Source organism: Babjeviella inositovora, assembly GCF_001661335.1.
Source record: "Babjeviella inositovora NRRL Y-12698 unplaced genomic scaffold BABINscaffold_2, whole genome shotgun sequence".
Lineage (NCBI taxonomy): Eukaryota > Fungi > Ascomycota > Pichiomycetes > Serinales > Babjeviella > Babjeviella inositovora.
The window spans coordinates 1,197,508-1,221,357 of record NW_017566839.1 but is presented as its reverse complement, the minus strand read 5'-3'; the positions used below and the strand labels follow the sequence as shown (position 1 = coordinate 1,221,357).

Genomic DNA, 23,850 nt, shown 5'->3' with positions numbered 1-23,850 from the left:
TAGCTCTTAGATATCCTGGCAATTCCACGAAAAAGAAAAAAGTATATACTACCTGACTTTTCACTCGTCTGGGCCTATTCCTAGACTTTTTATCCTCATTGCACATCTAATTTTAATATTTTAGTGTAGCAAAGATACTCTATAATCACTTCACTTCTATATGGCTAGAACGAACATGCAATTACATTATATTTCGAATTATCTCAAAATACATTATTAACTGTACAACTATAATTGAAACTTTATCAGTATCTAATTCCTATTGGAACCCCAAAACCTTCAACTTGGGTCTTACCCATCGTTGCCATCATTCATTATGGTACCGTGTCGCGCACAGAACGTTTTTCCGTACGCGTAGTTTTTTTTTGCGCGCACGCGTTTTTCAGCGTTTTTCCAACTCTTACCCCTCCTCTTTCTCTCCCTCCCATCCCACTCCAATGTCCTCCATTCTTACACAAACCTCTGAAACTCCCTCCGAGTCGCAGCACACGCCGTGGGTAGAAAAGTACCGCCCGAAAAACCTCGATGACGTGGCATCGCAGGATCACGCGGTTGCGGTGTTGAAAAAAACGTTGCAGTCTGCGAACCTCCCGCACATGCTTTTCTACGGGCCGCCTGGGACGGGGAAGACATCAACGGTTCTAGCGCTTGCGAAGGAGTTGTACGGCCCGAATTTGATCAAGTCGCGCGTGCTCGAGCTCAATGCGTCGGACGAGCGTGGTATCCTGATTGTGCGGCAAAAGGTGAAAACCTTTGCCCGCTTGACGGTGTCTAACCCGAGCGCGGACGACCTTGCGCGCTATCCATGCCCACCATACAAAATCATTATTTTAGATGAGGCTGATTCGATGACCAGTGACGCCCAATCGGCGTTGAGACGCACGATGGAGACGTATTCCGGCGTCACACGCTTCTGCCTCATATGCAACTATATCACGCGTATCATCGACCCGTTAGCGTCGCGGTGCTCCAAGTTCCGCTTCCGGCCGTTGGATGACGCTAACGCGTTGGCCCGTCTCGCGCACGTCGCGGACACCGAGAGGGTCAACCGCGAGGCCGGTGTGTTGGAGCAGGTGTTGCGCATCGCGAACGGTGACTTAAGAAAAGCCATCACGTTTTTGCAGTCTGCAACCAGATTGCACCTGGATGGGGATGAAGTGGCGGAGATTACCAACAAATCGATTTTGGAAATCGCAGGAGTGGTCCCCGACGAGGTGATTGGAAGGTTGATCGCCGCAAGCGCCGCCAAGGACATGGAGAAGTTGTTCACGACGGTCAATGACGTCATGCTCGAGGGGTGGAGCAGTGTACAAATTTTGAGCCAGGTCCATGATTTGTTGATTTTGGACGACTCATTACAGCCGGATCAGAAAAGCCGGATTTCGCGAGTGTTGTTTGAGACGGATAAGCGGTTGTCCGCGGGGGCGGATGAGCATGTACAGGTGTTGAATTTGTTGTCGCAGCTTTCGTTGATCTTGTGATTACGAGAAATACTGCAAAGCAGTGAGTGTTAATCTAGATGAAGTATAGTGTGTGTAGCAGCTAACACGTAAGGTTAGGGTATGTTGGTTCGCAGTCACCCACCCGCAATGTGAAATACACTGAAATATCTTTGTATCCTTGTTCATTACTCTCCATAGTTTTAAATGTATTGCGGTAGCAATGTCATGCTCCAAGAGGGGGTGGGACACTCTACCTATGGGTATTAGTCTACCCTCTTAATCCATTCCCTTCTTTACAGTTCATTAAGCGTCTAACGGGTTCTGTTTCCCGGAGGCCCCTGGTTCCCATTTGGGTAGTATTGTGGCGCGTAGCCTGGGGGATACCCACCCGCGGCGAGATTCATTGGCATTTGCTGCGGCGAGCCACTTGGGGCCTGAAACTGACCCATGAACCCTGGTGGAAAGTTCGGGTTGGTGCCCTGGCGAAACTGCGGCAGGGCCTGGCCCATTAGCTGCGAATTCATCGGCATTTGGGGCATATAAGGCGGCTGGCCCTGGAGATGCAGTGGCTGGTTGGGATTTGATTGTCCCTGGAGATGAGATGGTACCTGGCGGAACTGGTGTTGTGGTGGGTACTGTGCACGGCCTTGCCCCCGGAACTGGGCTGGGATTCCCGGTGGGAATTGGCCATGGGCTCCTTGTGGAAACTGGCCTTGGGCCCCTGGTGGAAACTGGCCTTGGGATCCCGGCGGGAACTGACCTTGGGCTCCTGACGGAAACTGGCCTTGGACTCCTGGTGGAAACTGACCACCCGGCGGCATTCCAGGTAGCTGCTGCGCTCCCTGAGGGAACTGGCCAGCCGGAGGCATTCCAGGTAACTGTTGGGACTGGACTCCCGGCGGCAACTGGGATATTCCAGGGGGTAACTTTTGGGCTTGGATTGGGGGTAAGTTCTGGCCTTGAACCTTTTGGATCGCAGGAACAAACTGCTGGGACCTCGGTAACTGCTGAATTCCCGGAAACTGGTCTGGAGTTCGCGAGGCCAGAGTGACAGGCGAATGCGGTGCTGGAGTCGATGAGCTGCTCCCATTGTTGAAAAGAGCCATCAAGCCCGATTGGCGGGGGGTGCCCGGCGACGAAACAGCCTCCTCATCCTTGCCCTTCTTCATCAACGACTGAAAGAACGAGTCGTTGGCACGAGGCGGCTCGTGCGTCTCGGCTGACTGTTGTGGGCTTGGGCTTGGTCTCTGTGTCATCGCAAGGAACCGTGAGCCCGGGCGAGGCCCAGAGTCCTCACCGCTAGTCTCGTCTTTGGCTTCGCTTAGCGGCGAAGCAAGTTGGTTCGACTCCATTACCGGGGTGAAGAAACTGCTGAAACGACTGTTAGTTGGCTCGCCCACATCGCTGGCGCTCGACTTGAACGAGAAGAAGCTGTCGACAGCACTACCAGCCTGGGCCGCGGTCTGCTCCACGTGCTGGAGCACCTCCGCCTCGTTGATGTCCTCACCGCGTTGCTTGCGCTCCTTGATGCGCATCTGGGCACGCCACTTCTCAAAGTCCTGCACGGTTTTACTCATGTCGTGGCCGCTGCTCTCGACGTCATCCCACTCGGGCTCGGCCTCCTCGTCTCCCAAGTCGGGGGCCTCATCGCGTACGTGGGTCTGGCCGCGGCCCTTGGCGCGAGAGCGGCGATTCTGTCGGTCGTTGCGGTCACTGCGGTCCACGCTGCTGGCCCACTCGCGTTTGGGCTGGGGTGACTGTTGGACGAGGGACTTTCCCTTAAAGCGCCAGAAGTCCGCATCGGGTAATTCAGGGCTCAAGTCCGGTACCAACGGCGACTCTCTCAACACAAGTAGAAGTTCAAGGGGATAGACACACGCGGGGTTCTTGACGGTCACAGGACTCACGGATAGCTTTTCTACCGCATTTAGTTCTATCGGCACCAGTGGAATGGCCGATTCAGCAGAAGCATTAGCAATGGCTGAGTCAAGAAGCCTGGATAAGGCATCGCTGGAGTCAGCGTGGGATTCGGCACTGGCGTAGCCGGTGCCCATGGTGATGATCGAGGGATCGTCGATTATATTTGACATGATAGGACAATTGATGTATGTTTGGAAGCAATCGCTTGGAAGGCTGTGCTTGGGATGTGCTTAGGATATGCTTGAGATATGCTTAGAATATGCTTGGGATATGCTTTAAGAATTTGTGGTGGATATCGATTGTTCAATGGAATTGGGCGGCTAATTGGCCGAGTGATCTCCTGAATTTTCTCTGGTTTTCGTGGGAGGCAAGGTCACGTGATAATGACCGTCCCCGAGTCGTGAGGGGTGAGCAGCGGGGTTAAACTGATTGGAAGACAGGTGGGGATCTGCGAAAGTTGGAAACTACGGGTTCTAGTTGTCAGCTCTGTTTAAAAAAAAATTGAAAAAAAATCTGAAGCGGTCTTGAACATGTCAGTCTTGTTTGTATATGGGAATGTTGAGATTGCGGGACTAAAACGCCACATGACGGGCCATGGCCCCTGTCACAGTTTCTTTTCCAGTGTTAACGAAGTCTATACTGATTTTTTTTATATGAATTATTTTTACCATTTAGAATCAATGGATGAATAATGAATATATATACTTGTATTAAAATTTATGCATTTTTGGGTAATTAACTTTTATGGGGAATGCGGGGAGGTGAATTCACCTAATGTACAGGGAATAATCTGGCGATGCACTAGTTGGCATCAGAGAAATAGAGAGAGTAGCTCAAATGTGGAATCCATGAAATGACGAACATGGCATTGAATAGGGATGGGGAATGGATTTATGTGCAATTGGATGGGATTAGAACTTATTGGATTAGCAGGGAATGGAAATTCATGTTTCTTGGGAAAGCCTCAAGCGTTCAGCGTCTTCGGTGATGTCTGGCATGCCTCCAGCTTACTGCTTCATTTTCCGAATAAACGTCACAAAATACTGCTTAAACTGCTTCACATCACCCTCAGTCAACGCTTGTATAAATTCAGCCCCCACCCCCTCGGCGATCCCCATGCTCGCAAAGTACCCCTTCAAGTACCCCACTAGCACCTCCCCTCGCACCCCATAATACGTTTTCAACATTGCGGAAATCTCCTGTGCTAGCAAGCGGAACTGCGCATCTGCCACGTTAAAGTCCGGGTTCTTAAACGGCAACTCAAACGCCAATGCCACCAGCTTCTCCATGAGATAGTCGCCAAATCCGTCCACCGAGAGGGTGCTGCCAAACCCATCCTCCTTGTCGCAGATCGCACCGGTCCCCAAGACCGTAACGATGTTCATTAACTCCACAATGGCCATTTTCGACACCTGGGGCTCGCTGACGTCGTATGCGTACGCCAACAAGCCTTCCAAGATCACCGGAAACGTGTTCTTGTTTGTCTCAGTTATCAACAAGCTGGTGACGTTGTTTTGGGTCAAGCATGCCAAAAACGTAAGGTAGGCCTTCTTCAACACGATCTTGTCGCGAATAATGTCTGGCCTGGTGGCGTCGTTCTGGCTGTTCACCATGGCAAACACCTTGTTGATCAACGGCGTGCAGAGGTCATTGAGTAACTGGTAGATGTTTGCGTGCTTGTTGAACGTGTGCACAATCTGGCCCACAAAGCTCAAGAAGTCGCTCAACTCGCTATAGCGGAGGTCACTCAGCAAGATCAGGGCCACGAGCTTTGCCAAGTGCAACTGGACGCCGGTCTTGACAATCGGGATGAAACGCGCGAACGCGAAGCGAGACGCGTCGCGGATAATCTCGTGCTTGTGGAAGCTCTCCAACGTCACAAGCACCACCTGGCACGCGTCGTTGAACGGTGCCACGAGTGCGTCGTCGAACTTGGCGTTACTTTCCCACGCAAAGCCCCGTGCAAACGTCCCCACCGCCATGAGCAAGTGGTGCGCCTGGTAGAGATTGAGCTGCGATGGCTGGCCGATGCATCGCTGTACGTCGCTGAACAAAGGCGAAAGGACCCGCTCAACCATCTTGGCCTTGAACGGCACGTTCAGGTTGTCCATGAGCGACACAAGCATCCCGATGGCTTCAAAGAGGTGCAACTGGTTGTCGAAGTTGTCGTCCACAATGTCGTCGTCATGCTCCAGCTCACCCTCCGCGGGCTTGTACGGCACCAGTGCGCGGATCACCAACAAGCTGCCGGTGAGCTGCTGAACTAGACCTTCGATCACCGGCTGCGCAAGCGATGGCTTTGTGAGCTTCACGAACCGGAAGAAGAGGTACCAGCAACGGTACTGGACCTTTGTGTCGTTACTGAACAAGCCCAACTGTGATGTGAACAACTCCAACACCCGGTTTGTCAAGGCAGCCTTCATTTCCAGGTTGTTGAAGAAAGAGTAGTGGCGCACGATGAGTTCGAAGAAGATGGACTGGATCAACGGGTGGTTCAACTTGTGAATATCGAGGTTGATTACCTTAACGAGGAACTCCTGGAAGATGGCATACGGCTTGGACGCCACGATCTCCTGTTTGGGCAAGCTCAAGAGGTTGGCGCGCAAGCTGTCGGAGTAGTTGGCTAGCTCAAAGATCCCCAACTCAATCTTACGCCAGTCCTTTGCGTTCGCATCGTTGAAGACCGATTCGTTGATCACCACGGCAATGGCCTCGACATATAACTCCGGGGAGAGCACTGCGATGGCATCCTGGAACGTTTTCAAGTTGCGTCTGACCTCGGCAAAGACCTCGTTGGCCTCCTCATCCGTGCCGTCTTCATCCTCATCGTACTTCATCTTCATGATGATGGTGCTGAGCAAGGTCGAGAGAAGGTCGTGCGAGATCAAGTGTTTGCACCGCTTCAACGCAAGAAGGTAGCTCGACACGAACGGAAACACCTGCTGCGAGACATCGTCGTACTCGTGCGACAAGAGACCCAAGACGACGGGCCAGAGCTGGAGCAACTGCTGGTTCGCCTGTGCCTTGAGCTCAGGCGACGACGCATCGTCGTCCAACACGAGCACGAGCTCGCAGCCGATGGCGTTGACAAGCCGCGCCACATGCTCGACGAACTCAGTGTCGCAGGCCACAAGGTCCATGGACGCGATCAATGCAGTGAGGTTGAGGAGCCCGAGAAGCTCGAGCTTGTTCTGCGGTTTCATCTTCTTGGATATAATCTCGCTGAGGGTCGCGCACGTGTCGAGCTGGTGCTCCGGCTTCAGGAGGAATTGAAGGATGAGACGTACGTAGTCCTCCTGTATGACAAGCGAGATTTCGATCCAGTTAATGTAGTTTCCGATGTTGCGGAGTGTGTTGTTGAGGATGTCGCGCGTGAGTGCGGAAGGCGACGCCGCGCCATACTGCTGGAGAATGCGCTTCCATGACTCCGTAAGGTTAGTCATGTCGTTCAAGCGGATCGCATCCTTCAAGTTGTTGTTGCGATCCATGACTGCGCGTTCACGCGTGATGAACTTGTCTGCGATCTCGCTGTGGATGCTGCCCAACGTGCGGAGATAGTAGTCCGTCGCGAGGTCTGGGTTGGCTGTCGTGGTCAAACCTAACAAGTCCTTGAGGAAGTTGGGGTAGATGTTGATGTAGACGGAACAGAAGAGCGTCCCGAAGATGGCCGCGAGCTTGTTCTTCATATATACAGGGTCGTTCTTGTTAGTCACGAGCAAATGTGCGAGGTGCTCGAAGAGTGCCTTGTTGAGTTCGAACTTTTCTTCATTTGTCAAGCTGGGGATATGGTCCTCGATGACCTGGAGAACGAAGAACTTGGTTTGTTCCGCAAGCCGGTCGTCTGTGAGGAGATTGATGGAGGCTGCATAGCCTTCGGGCGAGTTTTTGATCTGGTTGATAAAATCGATGGCCTATAGGTTAGTATGTGAAGGAAAGAGGGGGGAGAAGAAGAGAGAGGTCTGATGGGTAGATTTCCATGCCGACATCAGACAAACAGAGTATGATGACAAAAAGACTGGTAGAATTTGATAAGATACGTGAGACACCGTTTGGTAGAACACAAGCCAGAGAATTTTATACGACAACTGACAAAGGTTGAGGTGTGAAAAATGATGCTTGAAGACGTGTCATTTGAAATACTGATGGGTTGACATGGATCATGCAACGTGTAGGATACAAGATTGGAGGGTAGGGCCAAGATAACAATCACTTTCATAGACATATGGTTGGGGTTTCACTTAGGCTAGCGCACCGTTTGTTCATATGAGCACTGACGTTGATATCTTGTAAACAGGTTTCTTGTAACCTCTGTGGAAACACCTCTCATAATCCTGATTCTGCAGTCTTTTTTCGGTGAAATATTGGGATCTGTTGACTGGGAATATTTTTGGACGTAGCCTTGTGAGCCTGGCATCTTTATCTATCTTTCATCCTCCGCATTTGCCATTTCTTCTCTCTTTGATTGCTAGATACATACCTGGTTCTTTAAGGCGGGATCGGAGGTACCACTCAACGCAATTTCAACGGCTTGTTGAATTTGCTGTTCCATATTACTGAGAGTTGAATGCAGTAGGGTCTAGGTCTATGTGGCGTGTACGGGTAACTAATATCTCGACTTGTGTAACCACCTTTTGACGGCAAAACGAGCCTCTGTCTTTTCTACCGATCTACGGTCACGGCCAGCGTTAAAAAGTTTTTCGGCGTGCGTCTACCGCACAATAGTGGACGCTTCGATCGTTTTCCAGTTCTGTGCAGGAGAAGTAAACACTGTGGACAGTGCAAGTAATTGCCGCATCGAGCGTGGGCTAAGAATGGCTCGTGGGGTAAACGTCATGGGAAAAAGTCCGATAAGCGTAGGAGGTGACTGACATCTGATGATCTAAAGCTAGAGGAATACATTGTTTGTGAATGACTATATGAGTCACGTATTTTGGGTTACACGCAAGGACGCCACCATTGTGTTTACAAATGGGTTCTGACCTGTGACAGGTCATTTGGATTCTAACTTATGACAGGTTGGTCGTTAGGGCACTACACTATAAAAGTGCGATTAGTGGCAATTCCAGCTGTGATATCACTCGCAAATGAGTCATTTGGGTTTTCAAGTGGTATACCGTGGTTGGTGGCGGTCTCAGCCGTGACATTACTTGTAAATGAGTCATTTATTCGGTTTTCAAGCGGTATGACATATTTTGGGGTCTGTGCCGTTTCAATGTGTTTGCTGTTGTCTGAGCTTCGAAACAAGTCCATTTTAAAATAAATATTAAAGGTGTATGGCAATCTCACCTAACCCCAATCACGAAATAGTATACTTTTTTCTCAATACTTTATTGCAAAACATAACCCAGAGCGCACGCCTGCCGGGAACATCCTGAGTACATGTACTATGGGCGGGATCTAGTGTCTAATAAAGAATGGATTAGAACCTTACTCGATTTTTCTTGCTTGCCCGTCAACTGAGCTTGCATAACTAACATCAAGCAGACAGAAACCGTAGCTGGATTGTTATGATGCTTCCTTGGATCTCCCAAACTGTGCACAGGCATGGTTAGATGACATCCTCGCGTTCAGCTGTCCTTGGCTTTAAGTATGCCATTTCACAATATTCTCAATTCAAGTCGTCCGGCCTAGCGTAATCTTTCTCTTGAAAGAGCTTAAGAATGTAATATACGAGAATGGCAGGGCCGAAATAAAACCCCAAAGTTTCTAACCCGTGTAACATAACTCAAAAGTTTCTGTTTAGGCTGTATAGTAGACAAAGTCTCTAGACCTTAAGCTGACATCCCATGATGGATTCAGCCTGGGTTTACAGAACCATAAGTCTAACGGCTCACTTTGCAGATATCCATTTTAGTAAAGCTTAGATGAGGCAGATAAAGTGCTTGCTACTAAAAATTTTGAGATATATATCCGTCTAACCACCCCCAATGCTCTCAGAGGGACTATGTATCAACGGCGTACCCGGACCTAATCTCTGCCCGCGCGCCGACGATAGGCCCGATAGGACTAATGCGGTCACATGCTGTTGCATGATGCATCAGATATTTTTCATTTCCTTGGTAAGCAGTTGCCTGTAACTGACAGATATTAAGTGCGGTGGGGAAATTTCAACTCCACCTTTCAGTTCCATCTTTCCACTCCATCTTGCAACTCTACATTAAAACCACCAGGTTGTATTGCTTAGGCCATAGCATCCGAAACCGGCTACACACGCGAACGGTTCACACAAAACCTGCTTATAGGTAAGCCATCTCTAAAGTTCTAAACTACAATCTTATTAGTACGCGCTAGAGGCTTTAATCCAATACCTGACAGAGTAACAGGTCTCACTTCCATCATCCAATTCAGTCACTGAAAAAGAGCATACATTCACCGTCATCCCACCATATTCATTTCTCTCCATTTACTTCTCCTCACTTATTTCTCTACTTTTCTCCACTCTTCCCCACTTACTTCTCTCCACTCATTTCTCTCCACTCATTTCTCTCCACTATCTGTTATTTTCCATGTCAAAGATAGTCTCTCTAAGTTTGGGCCAATCCCCCCAGCTCTCCACCGAGACCACAATAAACATGGTATTCATGCTCCTATGCACGGTCCTCGTGATGCTCATGGTGTTCGGACTCTCACTCTTCTACTCGGGGCTCACGCAACGCAGGTCCGCACTCACAATGCTCGCGCTCCCATGGCTTATATTTCCAATCATTGCGGTGGAATGGTTTGTCATGGGCTACACGCTCCTGTACTCCACCAACAACAACCTGCACTTTATTGGGAATTTCTACTTTTCCTGCTTCCGTCACATGGAAAACAGATTCTTCAACCCCAATAGCAACTCCGTGGCAGACGCGCTGTTTGGTGGAACGGTGCATGCCTACAGCCACGCGCTCTTCACACTCCTCTTCAAGCTCACCACCGCGTCTGTTACGTTTCCAGTCGTGGCCGAGCGCGGCCGGCTCCTCCCGTTGGTGGTATTTGTGATCGTCTGGGCAATTGTCATCTACAACCCCGTGGTCTACTGGTATTGGAACGCGAACGGCTGGTTGAAACGCCTCCAGGCGCTTGATTTTGCGGGTGGTAATCCGGTCCACACCATGTCGGGGGTCGTAGCGTTCACCTATTCGTACATGCTCGGGCCGCGAGCCACGGACACGCTCACGCATTACCGCAGCTCCAGCACCGGTTTTCTCACGATTGGAACCATTTTCTGCATTATCGGCTGGACGGGCTTTGTCGGTGGCTGCTCGTTCAACATCTCCTTGCAGACACTCATGCTGGTGATCAACTTACTCAATAGTGGGTGTGTAGCGGGTGCGACATGGCTCACCATCGACTATATTATTAGTGGAAAGCTTTCGATAGTGGGATTCTGCTCGGGGCTTATTTCAGGGCTTGTTGTGGTGACCCCTGCCGCGGGGTACATCAACTTCTGGCTGAGCTTTATTTTTGGCATTCTCGGTGGGTTGGTCTGCAATTTTGCCACCCGCATCAAATTCTGGATGCGAATCGATGACACCCTCGACATTTTTGCTATCCACGGAGTTGGAGGCCTTTTGGGAAGCTTGCTCACCGGTATCTTTGCCAGCAAACGCGTTGCGCGACTCAATGGAGTGGCAGATATCGCCGGTGGTATTGCGGGCGGCTGGATCGACCGCCACTACCTCCAGCTCGCATACCAGTTGGCGTCATGTGCTGCCACCGTGGGCTATGTATTTTGCGTGACCTTTATGGCGCTTTGGCTCATTAACCGGGTCCCCGGATTGTATTTGCGGATCAGCGTAAAACAGGAGGCACAGGGAACGGATGAACTGTACTTTGGTGAGTATATCCAGGACTTTATTGAGTTTCTCCGCGTGCTATCCCCTGATGACTACGAAACAGAGCCGATGGGTTTACAACACGTGGAGCTAGGCCAGCATGAGAGTGGGAGTATCCATACCCCTGCAGCGGGAGGCATGGCGGGGTATTTTGACCAGATTCTGCCCCACACCGACGAGACGTTCATGATGACGGAGATGAAGCCAAATGAGCCTCTGTGAGGGACAAAAATCTCGGGGTCCCTTGATAAATCTATTTAGGCGAATTTTGGTCACCAACGTTGTCACACAGTATATTCCTCTCTGGTTAGATGGAAGCTGCCTTAACGAAATATGGGTTATCCGATCTGACTCGGAACAAAAGTCTTGGGTCGGATAGAAACGCTGTATAAGTAATTTGATATACAGGAATGGGACGGCTAAACTCATAAGTCCACAGCCTTTGGTCGACCAACCGGGCGAACCACTATTCAAATGCTGTTTTACACTTAAAATAGAACATCTTCAGGCGCTTAATATATTTCTACGAAGCTACATTATGGACTAAAGACCACCCCTAGTAGCTGATGTGCATCGCCGTACAAGTTTTCACTCCGATTAAATTAACCTAAGTCTTGAAAATCCAGTGTCACCTTATGATGTAACCAGTTGGGGTCTAAAAGACATGACCCCTCTAACAATGATATCGTCGAAATTTGTCTGTGACAAACCCGCTAACTCTTTTCCATGAACCATGCCTACCCTGGACCACTCTGCATTTCTACCCTAAGCCCACAGCAAATCACTTTTCACCGTTTTATAAATTAATTACTCTCGAAAAGCCCCCAGTCACTCCCTATGTGGCTTGTACCTGACCAAAGCCATATTTACTCCCCCCTAAAAAAAACCATGCGGCTAGAGTCACGGCGCTACCGCCGGCCAAATCCCGTCTCAAATAGGTAGCCTACATGCACTCGCAGTTTCATGTGCGTGCGCGAAATGGCACGGCCGCAAAGCCTTCCCCACCCCCAACCTTGCTCTTGAACGCTATCTTGAACGCTATCTTGATACAAATTGTTTAGCTTTAAAGCTTATCTCAACTTTGGCGACTCAATCAAAAACCTGCCGTATCTCTTTCTTTCCCTCTCTCTTGTGCCGTATTAGTTTTGCTCACGCTGACCCTAGTCACTATTCCTTACACACCTGTCAAACTTAGCCGGTGTTTAGGGAGTTTTTGTTTTTCTCCGCACGCGCCAAAATTTCTCGCCCGTTATCGATATCCTGTCAGTTCCTGTTATCACCACCCTTGTTTCTCCGCCCAACTGGAGATCCCACAGTGTTAAGCTTGAAACAAACCGGATTTCCGAAATAACCTCTTGAGCTGCGTTTTCCTCTCACATCAGTCCTCCCCCATACTCTCATCATTTCTCGGCCATCCCCTCATTTAAATCTCCCTCCAACTCTTTTTATCCCTTTTTCAGCATTCGCACCATGTTTGTTGTTTCGCCAAAAGCCGATCCTAGAACGCTTTCGCCAAAATCGGATATCTCCGAACCACTCATAGCCCCCGTCATGGAGCTTCCGGGGCCTTCTGTCACAAAGTCAAAGGCCCGTAAGAGCATCAAACGTGCTAGTTCGGTATCAAACGACCAGCTCTACGAACGAGACCGCTTCAGGTCCCGGTTCTCCCCTGCCTTTGACCTCGAAGTAGTCCCTAGTGCTGTCGACGATGATACCGTTTCCTTCGAGGAAGAGGGTACTCCCAGCTATCTCTGCAAAAAGGAAGAGGAAGAAGCGGAAAACCCTTTTGCTATCGACTCTTCGGAATTTCGCTCTCACACCTCGTTATTCTCCGAGACCGCCAGTTATGGTGATGCAGATATCAAGCTCCTTACAGTCCCCCGCTTTGAGCAAGCCCTCGACTGGTATTTTAGCCACGAACTCCCGTCGGTACAGACGATGTTTCCTTGGCTCCACGGCCTCCACCACGCAAACTTGACCCAGATCCGGTTTTTCACCAGCACCCAGCTGCCGCCGGTTGCTCCCCGGGTCAGAATGCTCATGACCCTCCGTTCAGCCAAGGTGCCAGGCCTTCTTGATGATTCTGCCCAGTTGAAGAACTCAGTTGACCTGGAGGAGATCATGAAAAAGCTAAACATTTGCAGAGAGGATCTCCGGTGCTTGGTGAATGACTTGGTTGATGACTTGTACGCTAAAAAGCATCACGATACCTCTGACTTGAAGGAGCGGTTGTACAAGGACTGCGTCAAGCTCAAATGTAAGCCGCTATTCCGTGTCATGGACCCTCCTGCGGGCATTACCCTACGTAACTACCACATCCAGAGTAACAAGGTCAGCCAGGTAGCTGACATTGTCGTATACTGCTTTAATGACGACCATGCAGATAGGAGCGGAGAGAATTGCCGTTGTGAGTCGCTTGCACGGGTTGTAAACATGGCCCAGATGAAGTACCACAAAGATTTTGGCGAGGGTGACGAGAAGTTTTATAACACATACCTTTTGCAGCACACCAAGGGTTTAAGAGAGGCAACCAAAATATCCCCCAGGAGAACCTTCTATGGCAATATTACGATACCAGGTGAAAATGAGAGCTCTGCAATCCCAGCCAGTTTAGCCCAGGCCGAAAGCGCTCCGGTTAAACCCGATCACAGTGCCCCTACAACTCCTCTCTTCCCTGACATGTCTCCAAAAGCCGAAAGTTCCGTCATTGAAGTATCTACCGGCAGTGTTCTTGCGCCAAGTCGGTTGCATATAGACCAGCTGAAGTACTTTGCTCTCCGTCCGCTATCAGCCGATTCCGCTAATACCGATCCCGAGTGCATTTCTTCCCCCTCGGACCTCGCCTCGTTTCAAAGCTGGGATGTAAACTATCTCTTGAAGGAAAGACTTGAGATTGCCAAGATGAGCTCCGCTACCCGGCTTTTCGATCACGTCTGGGTTGGAAACACCCTAGACTGGCACAATACCCAGTGCGACACCTTCGAGCCCTTGCACCGCGACCATATGGATATTGATGAGGATGTAGCTATTCCTCGTTATTGTGATCCCAGCTTTTCGTTGATGGGTCTCAACCCGCAGAATTTGGCTGCCCAGTTAAAAGACCCAACGGTGCACCCCCACTATGTGCTCTCAACACCGCCTCGTGAGAAATGGCGGATCTTTGTCAAGTGCCATGAAAACGGTGGGGTTCCCCATGCTGATTACGTCTCCGCTCTAATGGAGAAGCTTGAAAGAATTGTGAAGAGCCCCGAGGTAGCCTACGAGCCGTTCGTTCTCAACTTTGCGTGCTCGGGTGCGTTCCGTTTGGGCAGCTGTACCCAGGAAATTGTCTCCTCGATTATGAACTTGTGTAAGGTATTGTTCTTTGCGCTGACCCATGGCATCCCTCTCTTGCTTTATTCCTCTGACGGGTACACCGAGAACTCGTTCCTTACAATCTGTTTGACAATGTACGGACAAGGGCTCGGCTATGGGGAGACATTGATGCGGCTCCATAACGAGTACGGCCGCCCTTTCTTTATCTTTCCGTCGGACCAGGAATTCCTCATCAAAGTGGAACCGTTGTTCCGCAAATACTCTCCTGTGTTTAGAAAGGTTGACGGGTTTACATTTGAGCCTGTGGAAATGGAAGAGCTCGTGGGCCAGAGTGTGGTTGCGCTTAGCGATAATGACGGCTACGACTGGCTTAGAGACTGTGATGGGACGTTACCATCGAGAATCCTACCGCACTTGTACTTGGGCAGCCTCAAGCATGCACTGAATTTGACACTCTTGCGGGAAATGGGCATCACCAAAATCATTTCCATAGGCGAAAAGCTTCCCTGGATGGAGGAAGAAGATGATGTAGTGGTGACTTCCACAACTTTAGACACGGTCAATATCCTTAACATCGCCAATGACCATTCTATATCCAAAGTGATGAAGATTGACGACCTTCAAGACGATGGAATCGATACCTTAGCGCCCGTAATGAGCCAGGCATTGGGATTCATTGATCGCGAGGCGTTCAAAATTAAAGAAAAAGTGTTGGTTCATTGCAGAGTGGGCGTATCACGGTCTGCATCGGTAGTTATTGCAGAGGTGATGACCCGAATGGGGATTGACCTTCCACGGGCGTATATGTACGTGCGCGTTCGCCGGTTGAATGTGATCATCCAGCCGAACCTCCGCTTCTTCTACGAAATGTTCAAGTGGGAAGAAACCCAGGCTCGCAAGAAACCGTTGAAGAAGAATCCGAGTATGTCCTCCCTCGCCTCTCAGGCGTCAACCATCTCGCTTAGATGTGGCGTAGATGCGATGTCGCCGATACCGCTGTTTGTGGTGTCGCCTCCGCCACTGATGGTGCATGTGATGGAGGGAAATTCGAAGAAGCACCAGCGGTTGGACACGTTGAGCTCCTTGCCATCGTCAGCAGCTGCTAGTAACGTGAGTTTGTCTAAAATGGCACTTGTCGAGAAGGAGGTGGAGTGGTTGAGACAGGTTGACTGGTTTGTCTTGTGTCGAGAGATTACATCCTTGAACAAGGCGTATATCAACACGTAGAAGGACTTGTGGTTGACCATGAGGCTGACTCTTAGATTTTGATTTCACTCCCATTTTATTTGTATTATATCTGTAGGACTAGTAAGAATGCTGTTTCTGAGGTTCTAGGTGCGCTTTTCTTAATGATGTAACGGGGTAATCTACCAAACTGTATGGCTAATTGGCTTCCTATTCAAAAGCTCTATGCCGTATTGACAATTATCTTGGCCAAATGGCTCGAGAGAGCTCGAATATGTACATAATTTGCGAATAGCATATTAGTGTTCTTTCAAGCTAAGTTGAAAATTACTGGCAATGCTCCGATAAGATGAAGTTTGGAATTTAAACTAAATTTGTCCTTCGGTTATATCTCTGGTTATCTAACCATTTTGTTGTACTTTCCTATATACAAGGACACATTACTTACGCAAGAATCGCATACTTCTGCAACTCCTTTGGAATGTGCTCGTACAATCCTTTTTCGATCAACCACTTCTTGCTGAAAATTCTCTCGGCATACTTGTGGGCAGAGTCGGCCAACAAGGTCACCACGTTAGAGCCCTCTGGCAAGTTCTTCGCCACCTCAACGGCAGCAACCACGTTCAAGGCTCCGGTACCGCCAACGTACAATCCCTCCTCGTCCAACAACCTGTACACCATCTTGATGCTCTCAGCGTCCGGGATCTTGATGGAGTAGTCGATCAAGCCAATGTCCTGGGCCAAGTTGTTAGTAATACGGCCCTGGCCAATCCCCTCGGTGAAGGAGCCACCAGATCTGTCAAGAGCCTCGCCATTAGACTGGATGTAAGAGTGCACAACAGACCCTGGTGGATCAGCAAGCACACACTGTGTCTTCCCAGCGGAGATATCCTTTAGGTACCTGGTGACACCAGCAAAGGTGCCTCCGGTACCAGTGGAACAGGTGAAGCCGTCAACCTGACCGTCCAACTGGGCCCAGATCTCCGGCCCGGTAGACTCGATGTGCGCCTGTCTGTTCGCCAAGTTGTCGAACTGGTTGGTCCAGACAGCGTTGTCCAACGACTCGGCGTGTCTCTTGGCCTGGTGGTTGAAGTTCATTGGGTCGGTAAACGGCACCACTGGCACGGGGTTCACCTCTGCACCCAACAAACGCAACAAATCCATCTTGGAAGGAGCCTGGGTATTTGGCATATAGATCACACATTTGTATCCCTTGGCACGGGCAATGTGAGCCAATCCAATCCCAGTGTTTCCCGCGGTCCCCTCGACAATGGTACCGCCCGGAGCAATCAAGCCCTTGCGTTCCGCGTCCTCTACAATGAACAACGCAGCTCTGTCCTTGATGGAACCACCTGGGTTCATGAATTCAGCCTTGGCATAGATATTTCTGCCGGTTTCTTGAGAGAGCTTGTTCAACTTGAGCAATGGGGTGTTACCCACGGCCCCAGCGAAGCCGGATTCAGAGGTCAACGGGATGAATGGCGGCTTGAAGTCGTTAGGGATGTACTGCGCCACAAAGCGACGGCCCGAGGACAATCTGCAGATGGTTCTAGAAGTATTCAGGAGCATTTTAGGAAGGCGCGGTGAAAATAAGGAGGGCTTTGGTGCGCCTGAAAGAATTTAGTGGGTACAGAAGGTGATGATATATAATGGCGCGGTTCGTGGGGAATCTCTGGCCTGATTCAATGATTTCACGTGACTTTTTCCAAGGAGTTCACATGCAGGATATACAATGAAGCACAAGTGTTGGCGTAAATACCGATATCTTGTAGAGTTTGAATATAGATGAGCAAGGATATTATTGATATCTCGAAGAATTTAAATGTGTATGTAAGTATTACTATCTGGTTAATGGGTGATTTTCACCTAAATGTGTATTAAAATGTTATGAGAATATATAACGGCAGCTTAATCGTTATATAATATCAATATTAGCACCTGATATATATTAATAAAAATTAACCGGTCAAAATATTTTCAATGATATAAAATTTGCTATAACTCATTGCATTATGATATATTATGAACATCAATATCATTACTGATATTACACGCATCTTGCTACCTCAACCATGTACGCTATTTCTGTCGGCGGTACTACGTGAGTTTAAGCCGCATAATTATGTCCCTCAGATACACCCAGGATAATGAGATTGGTCGGGTTTAGAGAGCAACTTAACCATCCGATGGTAGGTCTTTTGAGTGATCTAGGCCTCAATCTCTTGACGCGAGAATAGACCAATAGAGATTAAAAGTTGCGTCGTCAAGGCATATAGTTTCCGACACTCTTATCGGGGAGAATATTTCCGCTTTCAGCTTAGAGTGCGCATATTACACGCACAGAAGGATGCGCCGAATGTGCCTACGTCTTTGTCCGGTGCGAGAATCGCGGCCCCAGTCCGACAAAGTTTCACGTTCATCCCCAGCCTCGTTATTTTACCAACGAGGTCCCACTAGCACACACACACACAAAAAAAGACCGCGATATCCTATTGTCTCTGTTGGTACGGTATACACGTATGTATATTGGCAGGTAGAGAAAATCGTCTGTCATGCAGGTGCCTCCTGTCTCTGTTAGGTTGCAATCTCCTTCCCCGCCTCCTGGGAACTGCTTTAACGGATGTACGTGACTATTTCTTCGCTCAGCGACTTACCCTGGCAAGCCCCCTACACGTTAGGTCCCTCTTCGTTCAGCATGTTTCACAGTCTTCGTATAGCCTTTATCGCTAAGAAAAAAATAGGCCTTTGTATAAGACAAATAAATTAAAGTCGCATGAACGCCGTAAAGCGGAAATTACCGCAGGTATATATATCCAGGACCCCGGAATACGAACTGCCAGAAGTTATCTTTACTCTTCACTCTGCTTCCATCCTATATCCATAGTACCCCTACAAATGTCCACCCAAGTGGTACCTGTGGTATGTGGTTGGAGCTACTCCCTACTATTGGTAAATATCTCACATGCAGCGAGCTCGAATTAATTCTAACGTCACAGAGTGCCTACTACTTTTTCCAGTTTTATGCCAACAAACCAAAATATGACCAATACAGTAGACTGCACACCCAACTTCCGACTGTTCCATGTTCAATTGCTTTCAATGTCTTGGGTTCCGCATGCTACACTACATTTATCGCGTGCTTACTCTTCAACTACCACATGCCCCATAGCTATAAGCAAACGCATCATTCCACATCCTTCCTATATTCCTACGACTTAGTGTTTGCCGTTGGAGGCAGCGTCACTAGTTGTGCTTGGCTCTTCCGCTATTTGATACACCGCAAGAGATCCGACCATGATTCCACCCTTATGGAAAGCAATCCCGAGCCTTTCCATCTCAAAGTTGTAACGCTTGTGGCTCTTCTCATCCTAATAATAAGGGCGCAAAGAAGTACTCTGCTCCTTGAAGCGATAGAGATTATGGGAACCGCTAAATGTATTTCCAACATCTTGGGGTATGTGGCTCAAGGAGAGTATTTCATGAAAACCCTCAGAGGTTCTGATCTATCCCCAAGCGTGAACCTTCGTCCATTATATGGTGTGCTAGGCGTGGAATTCATAGGCTATGCTCTTGCCCTCGCCAGCATGACGCGAAATAGCGACGGTAAGTCATTTTCAAGTAACCTTCTGCAGAACATTCCAAAGAGCAGTTTGTGCATTTCGTCTCTTATAGGAATTACCCTTCTCGTCATTACGCTCGCCGTGACACATACATCGAGACAAAAATCAGAAAGCCGAATAAACTCTGAAGGGGGCTTATTTGCTCCCGAGGGAACCACCTCTTTACCGAAGTGTATCGATGTACAACTACCGGCATGCGACAATTTTGCAACCATAAACGTATGCCATATTCCAACTAGCGCTGTCATCGATTACGACAGCTCCCCGCCGGTGCCCTTCCTTCCACGGACTAGAAGCCAATCTTGCCCCAAAAGCGTCTTGGTTAAACATGCCACCAGTGTTGGCAGAAGAGATTCGTCCATCTTGAGCTACTTCCAGTACGGAACCTATTTTCACCACGTGTGCATCAAACCACCAAACCGCAAACGCGTTTCCTTCGGCCAAAAGGTGGTGTCCTACACCACGTATGGGGCGGTCCATAACGAAGAAATCTTGAGCGCCTGAGTTTTCTGCTCGCGCTTTCCTATCTGTCTGACAGCACCCCGACATCTAGTCTTGTGGCATTACCTGGCCCCAGAAGGCTGGATCAGTGCTTAAGCTTTAGATATACAGAAACTGATCCCTATCCTATGCCACCCCATAAATTCGCCTACAAGCTTGTATAATAGGAGTCTAATAAATTAATGTGAAACGTGTCACACAGAAAGAAACTAATATAGTCGGGTTAATATACAAATGAGAAGGGGTTCTTAAATCTCCATGGTGAGATCGCCGGCCGCAGCTTTTTCGCGCATCTGCTGTTGCTGGTCGGCGATAGCATTATCAATGGTGAGTTTGGCCAACCGGAACACGTCAGGAGGCAACAACAAGTCATTAAGATATTCGTTGTACTTGACGGTCAACTGGAAGAAACACTCCATGGCTAAATCGTGGAGCACAGCCATACCGGTGGCCTGAACATCGCCTGAGAGTGGTTTGTAAAGGTTCTTTGGCGGATGATCGACATACTCGGCACAGGCAGAGATGGCTTTCTCCAACAACACAAGCACGTCGGTCAAGGAACCGCTGACAATCCCCTGGGAGTCTTCGTCAAGCGCATTCCACGTGAGGTAGGACATTGCAATGAGCGCATTACCAAAGTTAGTGGCGTTCACGACACGTGATTCAACATCGAGGGTCACCGTCTGACGGAAGGGATACCCGACGGCCGTGTGGAGGAAGTTCTTGTAGTAGGTGGTGTAGAGAGCCTGGGCCTGGGTGTAGGCCGACTTGAGGAAGGACTGCGCTGGCGAGAGGTCTTCCTCCTTGATCCTCTGTAAGCTTTCCTTCAATTGTTCTGACCTGGTCTTGGTTGGCTGGCGCACGTAAAAGTCTCTGTTGGCGGTTGGCGGAGTCACGGAACGAGAGCGGAGGTCGACGTTTAGCGAATCAAGCACGGAATTCGTAGAGGCTGGCTTGGCATTGCCAAAGATACTGGCAGGCGAGGTCTTCTCGAAGGTGTCCGTGGTCTGGATCTCTGGCACCTTGGGCCTGCTGGTAATGCTCTTGCACGTTTCCTTGACAACCGCGGAGCATTCCTGCAAAATAGCCAACCAGACATAGTTAGATTTGTTGTGGGCGATATAGAACGGCTCTCTCAACTTTCGGTCTTCGGCGGTGGCCAAGAAGGCCAACTCCTGGAACGCGGTCAAACGCACCAAGGCGTTCTTATCGCGCAACCCCGTCAACAAGGTGTTGATAGGGTCGTTGGAGAAGGTGCTCAATGGCTTTTTCCCGTCAAGACAGCCAACCTGGGCGTACACGTTAAAGAAGTGGTTCAACAACTCCCAGCAAAAGGTCAATATGACGCTGTTGGCGAAAAGTCTGGTAAACAAACCAAAGGAGATTTTGAAGGGTGGAATGGCGGTGCTGTAGCCCAAGACAAGTAATGGAACAAGCGAGGTGCGGTAGATGAGGAATCTGGTAAAGAAGTAGACCACTGGAGCCATGAAGGTGGTGACCGTTGAGATAACCACCGCGTTGCGCAAAAACTTGCCCCATTGGTCCATATAGACCGACTGGGGATTGACGCGGGCGACGGCGTACTTGAACCGGAGTCTGTTCAAGTCCAAGGCGACGTGTCTGGCGGAGTAGACGACCGAGCTGAACCCCACAAAGAACATGTAATAGACCAACTCGTCGTTGACCAAGGCCTTACCTCGGGTCTTGGTCTCGATGGCCAACGGGAAGCTATCGAAGGACAAGTAGACGAACAAGTAGTATATGCAGGAAGAGATGGCAAAGCCAATGATCACGGAAACAAAGTTCCAATTCAAAAGCTCGCCGGAAAGGCGGCCGGCTAGCGTCTTGTACGGCATGTAGTCCACACGCACGTGGATCTCGCGGGAGGACTTGATGAGGTGGAAGCCCAACCATAACGCCGCGGTTTTCACGGGCACGAGGAGCAAGTACGACCAGAAGCCGCCGGTGGGGAGGTTGAGGAGCAAACTGACAACGAGCGCCAACACCACCGACACACGGTCAAAGTATCGCAATCTCTGCCTCAAAACCTTGTTGAACAACTGGTGGTAGTAGTATGGCTTCTGTTTCTTTGGCGCCGGGACCACTGTGGCGTTGGACGACACCGAAGCGACGGAGCCAGTGCGGAAGGTCGGGTTCTGTGGCGGAAACGACATTGCTGGGGACGGAGCAATTGTATATGAATTCCCGGTGTGTGGTTCTCGCTTAGATCAAAGCGGCTGTATCAAGAGCACAACTGAAGGGTAGAGGCTTGGGCTGGGTTTTGCTGGCAACTGGTAAGTACTGGGATCAGTAGGTTGTGTATTTTTTTCTGAAGCGTTGCGGCACAGTTTTTAGAGCCGGTTGGTATGGCACGACCGGTAGGACACGACCTGGTATAGCCACGTCTTTTTTTTCAACACGAAAGGTAAACAAACGCCATCGCTTTTTTTCATTTTCGATGTTTTTTTTTCCAAGCGCGCGTTGGTTTTGCCACTCGCAATTTGAAGCGCATATCCGTATTAAGTAGCTAGATACACACTTTGGACCCTTTTGATACGCAACCTATCTCGCACGCAATTAAACCAGTCTAACACGGTAGACAGTCACCATCAGCCACTCAAAAGCGAAAACAGGTTGAAAGCAGACTCATGAGCTCAACCACGCCCTACACGGAGGAGGAGATACAGCGCATCCGCGCCGATCTAGATAAACAGCTTGGCCCTGAGTTCATCAGCACCAGACCGGCGGGCGGTGGCCGGGTGAGCTACCTTGAGGGGTTCAAAGCGATCAACCTTGCGAACCAGATCTTTGGTTTTAACGGCTGGTCTTCAGAGATCAAAGGCACGCAGGTGGACTTTGTAGACGACCACAACGGCTCGGGAAGAGTTAACTTGGGGCTCTCCATCACGGTGCGCATTACGTTGCGCGACGGGACGTACCACGAGGACATCGGATACGGGCACATCGAGAACGCAAAATCGCGCGCGATGGCGTTTGAGAAGTGCAAGAAGGAAGCCATGACGGACGGCTTGAAGCGCGCATTGCGGTGTTTCGGGAACGCCTTAGGGAACTGCATGTACGATAAGAATTACCTCAACCAAGTATCCAAGCTAAAGGCTCCTCAGTCTGATATGGTTGAGCATCAATTGTTCAGACACCCGTCGCACACGCCAAAGCCAATCATGGCGCTGCCTGCGGTGGCCAAATCTGCCCTTAACCCTAGCCACACAAGGACGAATGGAAGTGTCGCCAATGTGATGCTGAGAGAGACGCCAAGGGAATCTCTGATGAGACAGATCGAAGGAGCAAAGCCCGCAGCGCTTCCGGTGGCTGCCCCAAAGGTGCTTCCGCCGCCGCTGTTTGACTCTCTCAACGCCGAAGAGTTTGACGATTCATTCCTCTTTTCGGATGAACTTGACCTCGCGCTGGACGGGATCAATGAACTCGATGACTATGAAATGAACTTGGTTCTTAGCAAGGAGAAGCCCGACACGGCCAAAATAACGGCACCGGCTGCAAACCCTTCCCCCGACGCTCGTGTGCTCAAGTCACCGACCAGAAAGAGGCCGCACACGGAGATGGCGACCCCTGATGCCAGTCGTGGGCAGAACCTAGCCGCAGCACCTGCGACCCCGCTATCTGACGTTGTTACCAGACCAGAACTCGTCCCAGAAACCGTGACGTTTTTTTCTGCAAAGGCCGCCACCGCCGTCCAGACAAATTTGCCAGTTCCACTGGAAGTTGCCTTCGACCCCCACTTCCAGTCCCCGTCGTTGCGCAAGGTGTACACCCTTGATCCCACCAAGAGTACGCCGGTTAAACGCACCAACATAGCTCCTAGCAAGCCCCTTTCTTTGTCTCAGAAGGTGTTGGCTCCAGTGGCTCTGCCCCGCGCCCCAAAGCGCGTGGGAGCTCCGCCAAGTGCTTCCACCAAGCGTCCACACGTCGCGTAAGTATCTTTGGTCATAGGCTTGGACAATACTAACATGGATAGGCTGGTCAAGATCAGGGGTTCTCAATCAAATCCACCTAGTCAGCCAGAAACCACTC

At 49.8% G+C, this 23,850-nt stretch overlaps 10 protein-coding genes across 10 annotated transcripts; 5 read left to right on the top strand and 5 right to left on the bottom strand.

Annotated features, from left to right (window-relative positions):
* Window positions 1–437: 437 nt before the first annotated feature.
* RFC2 (replication factor C subunit 2) lies at window positions 438–1,481 on the top strand (the record flags this gene model as incomplete). Its single annotated transcript, XM_019131612.1, has 1 exon — window positions 438–1,481. The coding sequence occupies one exon, from the start codon at window positions 438–440 to the stop codon at window positions 1,479–1,481; it is 1,044 nt and encodes a 347-aa protein (XP_018987248.1).
* A 272-nt stretch (window positions 1,482–1,753) lies between these two features.
* Window positions 1,754–4,000, bottom strand: BABINDRAFT_182843 (uncharacterized protein; the record flags this gene model as incomplete). The annotated part of the gene is made up of 1 exon (XM_019131173.1): window positions 1,754–4,000. The coding sequence occupies exon 1, from the start codon at window positions 3,530–3,532 to the stop codon at window positions 1,754–1,756; it is 1,779 nt and encodes a 592-aa protein (XP_018987247.1). The 5' UTR covers window positions 3,533–4,000.
* Window positions 4,001–4,369: 369 nt separating this feature from the next.
* BABINDRAFT_179460 (Ran GTPase-binding protein) lies at window positions 4,370–7,918 on the bottom strand (the record flags this gene model as incomplete). The annotated part of the gene is made up of 2 exons (XM_019131088.1): window positions 7,840–7,918; window positions 4,370–7,273 (listed from the first exon to the last, which is right to left on the bottom strand). The coding sequence occupies exons 1-2, from the start codon at window positions 7,909–7,911 to the stop codon at window positions 4,370–4,372; spliced, it is 2,976 nt and encodes a 991-aa protein (XP_018987246.1). The 5' UTR covers window positions 7,912–7,918.
* A 279-nt stretch (window positions 7,919–8,197) lies between these two features.
* On the bottom strand, window positions 8,198–8,810 carry BABINDRAFT_160144 (uncharacterized protein). Its single transcript, XM_019128083.1, has one exon. The coding sequence runs from the start codon at window positions 8,610–8,612 to the stop codon at window positions 8,394–8,396; it is 219 nt and encodes a 72-aa protein (XP_018987245.1). The 5' UTR covers window positions 8,613–8,810; the 3' UTR covers window positions 8,198–8,393.
* Window positions 8,811–9,462: 652 nt separating this feature from the next.
* On the top strand, window positions 9,463–11,797 carry BABINDRAFT_160143 (uncharacterized protein). The gene has a single exon (XM_019128082.1). The coding sequence runs from the start codon at window positions 9,935–9,937 to the stop codon at window positions 11,399–11,401; it is 1,467 nt and encodes a 488-aa protein (XP_018987244.1). The 5' UTR covers window positions 9,463–9,934; the 3' UTR covers window positions 11,402–11,797.
* A 418-nt stretch (window positions 11,798–12,215) lies between these two features.
* Window positions 12,216–15,785, top strand: BABINDRAFT_160142 (tyrosine/serine/threonine protein phosphatase). Its single transcript, XM_019128081.1, has one exon. It carries the CDS (start codon window positions 12,650–12,652, stop codon window positions 15,719–15,721), a length of 3,072 nt encoding a protein of 1,023 aa, XP_018987243.1. The 5' UTR covers window positions 12,216–12,649; the 3' UTR covers window positions 15,722–15,785.
* A 205-nt stretch (window positions 15,786–15,990) lies between these two features.
* BABINDRAFT_58724 (uncharacterized protein) lies at window positions 15,991–17,248 on the bottom strand (the record flags this gene model as incomplete). The annotated part of the gene is made up of 1 exon (XM_019132314.1): window positions 15,991–17,248. The coding sequence occupies one exon, from the start codon at window positions 17,246–17,248 to the stop codon at window positions 16,124–16,126; it is 1,125 nt and encodes a 374-aa protein (XP_018987242.1). The 3' UTR covers window positions 15,991–16,123.
* A 1,326-nt stretch (window positions 17,249–18,574) lies between these two features.
* Window positions 18,575–19,920, top strand: BABINDRAFT_174514 (uncharacterized protein; the record flags this gene model as incomplete). The annotated part of the gene is made up of 3 exons (XM_019130963.1): window positions 18,575–18,598; window positions 18,697–19,282; window positions 19,352–19,920. 3 exons carry the CDS (start codon window positions 18,575–18,577, stop codon window positions 19,801–19,803), a joined length of 1,062 nt encoding a protein of 353 aa, XP_018987241.1. The 3' UTR covers window positions 19,804–19,920.
* A 40-nt stretch (window positions 19,921–19,960) lies between these two features.
* On the bottom strand, window positions 19,961–22,060 carry BABINDRAFT_160141 (uncharacterized protein). The gene has a single exon (XM_019128080.1). It carries the CDS (start codon window positions 21,972–21,974, stop codon window positions 20,049–20,051), a length of 1,926 nt encoding a protein of 641 aa, XP_018987240.1. The 5' UTR covers window positions 21,975–22,060; the 3' UTR covers window positions 19,961–20,048.
* Window positions 22,061–22,448: 388 nt separating this feature from the next.
* On the top strand, window positions 22,449–23,753 carry RAD52 (recombinase; the record flags this gene model as incomplete). The annotated part of the gene is made up of 1 exon (XM_019130332.1): window positions 22,449–23,753. One exon carries the CDS (start codon window positions 22,449–22,451, stop codon window positions 23,751–23,753), a length of 1,305 nt encoding a protein of 434 aa, XP_018987239.1.
* Between the last annotated feature and the right edge of the window lie 97 nt (window positions 23,754–23,850).

What these genes read in the sequence shown, in the direction of transcription:
- BABINDRAFT_160144 (XM_019128083.1), bottom strand. Translation starts at nt 8,612, where the DNA reads ATGGACTTGTTTCGAAGCTCAGACAACAGCAAACACATTGAAACGGCA.
- BABINDRAFT_160143 (XM_019128082.1), top strand. Translation starts at nt 9,935, where the DNA reads ATGGTATTCATGCTCCTATGCACGGTCCTCGTGATGCTCATGGTGTTC.
- BABINDRAFT_160142 (XM_019128081.1), top strand. Translation starts at nt 12,650, where the DNA reads ATGTTTGTTGTTTCGCCAAAAGCCGATCCTAGAACGCTTTCGCCAAAA.
- BABINDRAFT_160141 (XM_019128080.1), bottom strand. Translation starts at nt 21,974, where the DNA reads ATGTCGTTTCCGCCACAGAACCCGACCTTCCGCACTGGCTCCGTCGCT.